This window comes from Psammomys obesus, unplaced genomic scaffold (genome assembly GCF_907164565.1).
Source record: "Psammomys obesus unplaced genomic scaffold, mPsaObe1.curated_primary_1811, whole genome shotgun sequence".
NCBI classification, from domain to species: Eukaryota; Metazoa; Chordata; class Mammalia; order Rodentia; family Muridae; genus Psammomys; species Psammomys obesus.
Window position 1 is genome coordinate 2,944,317 of NW_026585691.1, and position 9,055 is coordinate 2,953,371.

Below are 9,055 nucleotides of genomic sequence, written 5' to 3' on the forward strand. Positions count from 1 at the left end.
GCAGAGAGGAGCCTGGGTCTTTCCTGAGTAGTCAGAGGCATACACCACATGGTTCTGTGGCGCAGTGGGCTAAGCTCTATGGCGAGAGATGGATGCTGCCATCTTCGTCCCTTTGCTGTGCCATCCTGATTCCTACTGTGTGGTGGCTGAGGAGCAGCCTGGGGACAGTTCAGAATTGTTTTTGAGTAGCAGTGGGGAAGGTGGGGAGGCAGTTTCAGGACAAGTAAATGAAGTGTTCTTGAGCTTCTCAGGGGTGCATGGCCCTCAGGGACAGGTCATAAGGACAGCATATTCTTGTTATCTGTAGCAGGGAATGCCATCTGCACAGCCCAGCCGAGATGACTCCTGCCTGGGGGAGCACTGTCCCAGGTCCCTGCAATGATGAGGGATCAGGGGTTACATTCCGGAGACAATGCCCTGGCAGAAGGAACGACGACAGATGTTCCCCAGGCCAAGAGGCCTTTTTTATGGCTTCCACTGCTGCCACAGGCAATGCCTACCTTCTACACTTGCAGCCAGACCAACTGCGACTGCCGAAATAACCCACAGCCCTTCCCTGAGGCGGAGAGCTTTCTGGTTCATTGACAGGAGTCAGGCACTGCTTATTTGAAGTTCTTTCTGTGCTCCCTGAAGCCCTTTGAGTTTAGGCATTGTGTACTGTGCCCGCCATCAGATGCCTACCCGATATTCAGAGGCTAAACAACTGCCCAGGAGCACCCAATCAGAAGGCCCTAGAAATGGATTTGAATCCAGAAAGTCTGAGCTAGCAGACAGAGCATTCCTACACTCTGCTAGCTCTCCTCCCTGTGGGCCTGCACCCAGCTCGCTCCCTAACCCCGTCGCAAACATGGCTATCGTGGGTGGCACTTCCTAGCCCACAGTAAGGGCCTCCAGAGGTCTCCCTGTGGGCCTTGGAGGAACCCATAGTTAACCTTTGCTACCTTCCCACCTAGCCAGGAGGAGAGAGCCAGGCCCAACGTAGAGGCTGGAGTTATGGGCCTGCTGGATCCCTTGCCAAGCAGGCACAGCCAGGAGCTCTTACATCTGCTTGTTTCCATTCCCAGCCTCGCCTCAGAGAAGTTCTAAAGGTCAGATTTTTCCCCTCAAAGTGGTTTGGGAAGGCAAGACTCCAGCTTCCGGTCATGGAGACACTACCCTTACCTGGAAGGCATTTCTCTGGTTCCCGTCAATGTGTGATGAGGCCAAGCTTTGAGGTGGACACTTGCCAAGATGCTTTACTTTGCCCTAACTTAACCGCCGGGTGACTGATGCCCGAATTGCTGAGGGCCAGAGGACACAGGCACACGGCCAGTGGGCTCTGGCCAGGAAAGATGGCATAAACTGGGTCATTAGAGGAAGCCTGAGGCCAGAGGCTGTTTACGAAGGGTGAAGGGCCACCCAAGGAGCAGCTGCAAGTGCAAGCGGGCACTCCAACCTGGAGCCTGAAAGGAACAACCACCTGGCAGGAGCCATTGTTCAGATCAGTGGAAGAAAGCCAATGCAAAACTGCTGGGAGTGGGAGCTGGGACCCTGGCTCTCGATCCCTCCCTGGGCCCTTCTGAGTCTCCCAAGTCTCAGGAGCCCAGGGTGTGACCCAAACAGGGGCCTTGAGGGCTGTCAAACATCTTTGTCTGCCACATTCATGGCCTTAAAAACAAGCTGCAGCTCCCATTCCCTGAAAAACAGAACCCAAGTTCTCCAGCCTGCATTCGGACTCCAGCCCCACCCATGGCCTCCCAGCCCAGGTGCTTAGCACGGCCTGCAGGATTGACTGCATGAGCCTTCAGGTCATCCTATCTCCTCTTTTATACAAAAACCAGGTTTAGAGCTGGGGTGGCGGTACATGCCTGGAGTCTCAGTACTTGGGAGGCCGAAGCTGGAGGATCCCCTGAGTCCCGAAGTCCAAGGCCAGCCTGGACAACATAAATCTCAGTCATCTCAGTTAGTAAGAAGTTTGGGGACACAATGCAATCTCAACACTGGTGGGAGTGGAGGATGAGAAATTCAGAAATTCAAGGTCAGCCTTGGCTACATAGAAAGTTTAAGGGCAGCCGGGGCTACAGGAGAACTGTTCAAAAAAAAAAAAAAAAACCGCAGCCTGAGGGCACACACACACACACACACACACACACAAATAAAAACTCATCTTAAAAAAAAAAAAAATCAAGCCAGGACTGGAGAGATGGCTCATTAATTAAGAGCATGGCTGCCCTTCCAGAGGACCTGGGTTCAATTCCCAGCACCCACATGGCAGGTCACAGCCATCTGTAGTTCCACTTCCAAGGGACCTGACACTCTCTCCTGGTCTCTCTTTGCTCCAGGATCATACAAGATGCACAGAAACACGTGTAGGTGAAACACTTATACAAATAAACTACAATGTTAAAAAAAAAAAAAAAAAAGTCATGCATGGCTACACACACATCTTTAATCCCGGCACTCTGGAAGCAGACGCATGCAGAAGCCTGACTGGCTATAGAGTGAGTTCCAGACCAGCTAGGACTACAACATGAGGTCCTGCCATTTAAACAAACCAACCAACCAGCTGGAGTCAACATTTGACTCTAAAGGCCGCTGGCTGTCAGAGAAGCAAGGCTGTCCATGAACCTCCTGTCATGGTGCTTTAGCATCTGTACAAGAAACGATTTACCTCTGTGTGCGTGTGCGTGTGTGTGCGTGTGTGCGTGTGTGCGCATGTGTGTGTGCGTGTGTGTGCACACATGGCCGAGGTTGACCTTTCGTATAATTCCTCCTGAACTATCTACGTTGTTTTTAAAACAAGGCCTCTCACTGGGCCCTGGGGTTTGCCAGTTAACTGAGGCTGGCTGACCAGGGAGCCCCAGAGACTTAACTACTTTTGCCTCCTCAGAACTCGGATTACAAACCCATGTTACTGTGCTTGGCTTTTTTTGTTGTTTGGTTTTGGTAGGATGGCCTAAAACCCACTCTGTAGCTGAAGCTGGTCTTGAACTCCAGATCCTCATGTTTATGTAGGTATTAGGAATCAAAGTCAGGTCCTTGTGCTTACAGGGCAAACACTTTAACAACTGTGCTCTCCTCAGCTCCCCCCCCCTTACCTTTCTTAGTTGCAGAGATACCAGAGGGAGGGCTCTGTGTTTTCATGCTTCCTGACCACTGAGGCCACATCGGACAGGGCTGTGATGAGACCTGTCCACTGGGGTCCTGTGTTCATGATCCCACACTCAGGGAGAGCTTGTCTGTGCCTCACACCAGCACAGTTAATTTGCTGCTGCTCTTGAGGGGGTGACAGCAACTTGAACAAAGCAATTAGGATGAAAAAGAGGCCCAGTTGCTTGGGGCCAGAGGAAAATAAACAGACTGTTTCTGTGTATACTCTACCACGGAGAGGAGCCATCCTTCACCCCGTGATTAGCATTTCAACCACAGCCTTTTCCCCTCCCTGGGAGGAAAAGGGACCAGGCTGCTGTTCCCGGATCTCACTCTTCCCTGCTCTTCATAAAGTCTTCCCTGACACACACACACACACCCTGCCCTCAGCCCTCACTGCCCCCGCCAGAAACTCCTCTGAAGTCCAAGGCTTGCTATGTACCTCCCCCAGGTTTTTTTTTTTTTTCCTTAATCGCTCTATTGACTCATCCATTTGTTCTGACAGAAGATATCTATTAAACCCTACTCATTCATCTAACAGATGGGATACATCTTTGCTACGTTGTAGACACTGTTCCTGGTGCTAGTGATACATCAGTTAACAACACAAACAAAGTCTCTGCTCTTGAGCTGGGAACACAGCCCAGGGGTAAGGTGCTAGCTTGGCATGCTCGAAGTCCTGGGATCAGTCCCTAGCACCAGGGGTTAGGAGATCCCTGCTCTCATGGAGTTCAAATTTTAGCAGGGAGAAAAAGACAACAAACAAAACAAAACAAACAAAAAAACAGGTGAAAATAATGGCTGGAGAGAGAGAACTCAGCAGTTAACCAGCATGTACTACTCTTGCAGAGGACCATGTGTGTGTGTGTGTGTGTGTATGTGTGTGTGTGTGTGTCACTGTTCTATTGTGTGCCTGTGTGCATCCATACATGTGTGCACATGACTTTGTCCGAAGGCCAGAAGACAGCTGCTTCTCCTCAGACGCCATCCGTATGCCTTTTTTTCTTCCTAAGCAGAGCTCTCTCACCGGCCTGAGACTCAGCAGGTAGGCAAGGCTGGCTGCCCAGCAGCTCCAGGAACTTGGAAGCCTCTGGCTTGCCAGTGCTGGGATGGAGCACAGGCTCCACACCCAGATTGTTCAGGTGGATGCTTGGGATTAAACTCAAGTCCTTGTGCTTCCAAGGTAAACACCAATTGAGCTACCTGTAGTTCCCCTCATTTTTTTTTTTTTTTTAACATGGGCTTTTGAGAGTAAATCCAGGTCCTTCCACTTGCAAAGGGAGCACTTTACCAACAGGGCTATCTCCTAAATTTACCTTAAAATTCTTTTGTGTGTATGTTGTTGTTGTTGTTTTATTTTAATTTACTTCCTTTTATTGGAGACAATGTCTCTTTCTGTAGCCCTGGCTGTCCAGGAACTTGCTATGTAGAGATCCAGCTGCCTCTGCCTCCTGAGCGCTAGGATTAAAGATGTGCACTGCCACGCCCAGCTCTTGCTTGACATTCTCAAACAGTTAAGTCAGTCAGCTCTGGGGAAACCGTATGAACGTGGATGCTCACTACTATGCATAAAGACCTCTGGGAGAAGGCGCTGCCTTGGGTGAACAGCAGTCAAAGTGCGGAGACCCAGCACAGCAAGCCTGTCAGAGCCAAACTCAGACTTCACGGAGTTGAAAAGCCCTGTGAGCTGAAAGACCTTAATGTCAAAAATGACATGTGTTCAGTGTTGGTCAGAAGGTGTGACCAAAGAGGCAGCGCTCCTGAGGCTACGGAAAAAATTCTGTCACCTGAAATTAGAGCCAAAGGAGGACCACGGGTCCTTAACAGCAGCACTCTGGGCAGGGCTGAGCAGTGGACTTATGAAGGACTATGTTCTTCTATTCTTACTATTGCATGGCCCCAGACACCATTAAGTCCCGCAATAGCCTGTGGGGTGCACAAGTCTGCATGCACATATATGAAGATGTAAAGATTCTTTTCCAAATGATGGTTTCTTTTCTAAAATGACGGTTTTATTGCCCCCACAAGACATAAGCCATCTTCATTTCTGACCTAGCAAACTTACTCCCTCACACCTTTGCCAATTCAGTGTACAAATTTCTGTCTCAGACAATCTTTTCAACCAGCCTCGAATTCTTCCAATTCCCTATTAGTGAGATGAATAAGTCATTGACTAATGATTAAAATCTCTGCAAATGTATGTGTTCCTTTGTGTGGGTGTGTGCATGTTTGTCCACACATGCGTCCATGTTTGTGTGTGTGTGTGTGTGTGTGTGTGTGTGTGTAAACTTATAAACTTTGAAAGAACCACAAGTGAGGGACTGTGGAAAAAATGAATGTAAAAATGGTTTGCCTAGAATTTGTAGGTTACAAATGTCAGAGTTTATTGCTGTGATTCATCATCAGACTAGACTATTACTAAGGCTAGAAGATTCCACACTGCTAAGGCAGCTTATTTCAGGTTTTCGACACACATCAGGGGAAGAGGTAGCAAGTGGCAGCCCAACACCAGGCTCCATGCCCAGGAAGTACCATGCCCACGCTGTGTTCCCTGTGTCTGAAGCCAGCGTTTTCTATGAGCCTCGGGTCCTGGAAGATGGAGACTATCCCGGGCCACTGAGAGACGTCTACCCTGGACATGAACAGGCTGCAGGGCTGAAGCAAGCATCTAAAACAGAAGCTGTGTCGCTTTTAAGACAGGAACTGCTTAACAACATGTGTCAACAGCAGACTCCTCGCTAGTGGTTCTTGTAAGACATTATTTCATTCTGCAGGCAAGGCCGTGCAAGGCCGTGCAAGGCCCCATTAATAGCAGGGGACTGCTACAATTGCTGGTCTGCATACACCCAACACAGAATGTCACAGAGATCAATAAGTGGCACAGGCAGCCAGTCCTGCAGAGAGGAGGTGGGCATGAGGCTGGCAAAGAGAAAGAGGAAAGGCACTATAGGCCCAGGGAAGGGCCGCAGCAGAGATTACAGAGCCTGTGGTATATCTAGGAAGGAACGCACCAAGATCAGCAGGAATAGGCTCCTTACACCTTAAGGGACCTGAAGTCAGGGGATTAACAGTCTCAAAGTGATAACAAAAAGAGATAGGTCAAGGATTTACCCCTGGGTGATCCCTTTCCATCCCAGCCCCCAAAGCTGTGCAAGGAACCCTTGCTCCTTCCTACATCTGGCTCCAGGCTCAACTAAATTTCAACTGCTACAATTCAGTCCAGCCTCAGTCACTAGGAAATGCTTCAGCTGTCCTGACTTAAAGGCTGGAGCCTTTAAGATTCAGATAGATTCTGTCTGGTCTGCTCTTTCCTGTCTCTGAGAGCGCTCAGACCCTGTGGACTGACCCGGCTCCTCCAGGCTATATTCTGTCTCCTCTACGCCGCTTATGTATGTGCCTACTTCCTGGACTTGCAGTCTTTCTTTATCTCCCCTTCACCATGCTGACCACTTTCGTTTTGTTTGTTTGTTTGTATGTTTATTGTTGTTTGGTTTTTGGTTTTTTGCATTGTATATTGTTTGCTTTTTTTGTTTGTTTGTTTTTCAATCAGCATGTTGCTTTTAGTTTGTGTGGAGGCAAATTCTGTGTAGACCTTTTTTTGGTCATCCTGACACTTCTCTTAAGACGGAGTTGCCTAGGCTAGTCTCCAAGCTTTCTGTGCCCAGGCTGACTACTACAGCTCCCGTCAGACCCTGCGTGTGTTGACACTTTGTGTGTGCTAGTCAGCAGCTCGGTTAACATCACTTCACCCTCTTCTAGACACAGCTCCAAATTGTTGGCCATTCACTCACAAGCCTGGACTGTCCAAATCGCCATCCCATCCATTTCCCTCAGATTGTGACCCACCAGCTCTCGGCGGAGCCCGCGTGATTTGAGGACCCAGGCATCGGCGTTGCTCAGGACTTCGTGGGCACCCACACACCACCCCAAAGCAGACCTGAGCGTCCCGACAGGGAAAAAGGAGTCCCAGGCGCTCCTCAGTCCAGGTTCACACAGCCAAGGCCTATGAAGACTGGTGTGTCTTCTGAAGTCACAACTCTGGCAATGCGGTGGCCACCGGCCCGGTAGTGCCCGGGGGCAGCCGCAGGAGGAAGGTCTGGAGAGAGCCTGGCCGAGGAAACCCAGCCTTCTCCCTGAGCAGCCGCCACGTGCCATCTTCAATGGCATAGACCAACGTGGATACACGGTTCACAGTATAGACGGTGTCCCCGCGCACCACGGACGTGAAGAGTGCTCCCTTGCTGTTGACAAACTGGCCGGGTAGCGATGTCCACTGGCCTGTGACCAGGTTGAAGCAATCGATGGCACAGTGCAGGAAATCATCGGAAGGGCCATTACGCACCACATAGAGACTGTCGCGATGGGCCACCATAAAGTGGCCGTAGCTCTGCGAACGACACAGTTCAGCCACGGGCAGCCACCTGTCCAGCTGCACCACGTACTCCACGATGGCGGTGACGTCCGCCGGCTTCCACAGGCACACGAAGAGGCGGCCCCGCGCCTGGGCGCAGGGAACCCCCGTAGCCGGCTGGGGCAAGTCGGCCACGAAGCTCCAGCAGCCGGTGGCCGGGTCATAGCGCTCCACGGAGCTCATGGGCGTCCTCTGGAACTCCCCGCCGATGGCGTAGAGACGGCCTTCGAAGCCAGCCAGCGCCATATCGTAGCGCGGCTGGTGCGGGCTGGGGAACTCGCACCACGTGCCGCCTTCCGGGTCGTAACAGAAGCCCAGCTCCACCACCTCCTTGCTGGCGCCGCACACGCCACCCACGATGTAGAGCTTGTTGCCCAGCGTGGCCACGCCCGCCAGCAGCGTGCTGGCCTCCAGGGGCAGCGCGGCCAGCGTGCGCCACGCGTCCTCCTCCTCGTCCAGGAAGCACATGGTGCGCGACGCGTCCTCCAGGAAGCCGGGCGTGGGCGTGTGCGTGCTCACGGCCACGTAGGTGCTGGGGCGCAGCGCCGCCACGTAGGCGCGGGCCTCGGGCAGCTCGAGCTCCGCCTGCAGCTCGCGCGCGCCGTCGCGGATGAAGAGCGCGGCGCTGTGCAGCACGTCGCGCAGGCCGAAGGCGGCGGCCGCGTCGCACAGCAGCGAGCAGTTATCCGACGTGACGCTGTGCTCCAGGAAGCGCGCGAGCGCCGGCGCCTGCAGGAAGGCGGCGCACTCCACCGCCTGCAGCAGCTCGTCGTCGGCCGCCAGCGCGGGCCGCTCCCCGCGCAGCACCCGCAGTGCCAGGCCGAAGCCCGCGGCGCTCAGCGCGCCCAGGCGCACCTCGGCCGCGCGTGCCTCCCGCATGCCGGAGCGGAAGAGCCCGCGGAAGAAACCGCAGTGCTCCACCAGCAGCGACTGCTCCGCCTGGAAGAGTTGGCCGTCCACCCACACCTGCACCGGGACCTCGGGGCCTGGGGGCATGATGAGCCGGAGGGGCGGAGGCTGCTGCCGCTGGGGGGCCTGGAGATGCCCCGGGCCACTGACTCTGGGGCTACCCCGGGGCGGGGAGGAAAAAAAAAACTTCCCTGGGGGATATAAATACCTTCCTGGCTAAAGATAGGACGGGCGCATGTGATGTGGCCCGCAGGCTTGGATGGCCGCCGGGCCCAGAGGGCATCTGGACACCTGTGTGGTCATTCACTTCTGTTAAGAGACTAGTGACAAGGGCCGGTGAGATGGTCCAGCAGCTAAGGGATCTTGCCTACGAGCCTGCTTGACCTGGTTTCAACCTGGAACCTATCTAAAGGGAAAATCCGCTCTACAAAGTTGTCCTGTGGCCTTTGTATTAGCACTGCGGAATTCATGCCACCTCCACACAGACTTTTTTTTTTTCTTTAAGTCTCTCGGATGACTTTTGATTTAAAGAAATAATCAGCGACAGTACTAAGTAGATGCTGTTTACCCACTGCATGTCTTGTCAGGCCTGCTTGTAAACATACC

At 52.7% G+C, this 9,055-nt stretch overlaps 1 protein-coding gene across 1 annotated transcript; it reads right to left on the reverse strand.

Annotated features, from left to right (window-relative positions):
• Positions 1 to 7,159: 7,159 nt before the first annotated feature.
• On the reverse strand, positions 7,160 to 8,536 carry Kbtbd13 (kelch repeat and BTB domain containing 13). Its single transcript, XM_055596675.1, has one exon. It carries the CDS (start codon positions 8,534 to 8,536, stop codon positions 7,160 to 7,162), a length of 1,377 nt encoding a protein of 458 aa, XP_055452650.1.
• Between the last annotated feature and the right edge of the window lie 519 nt (positions 8,537 to 9,055).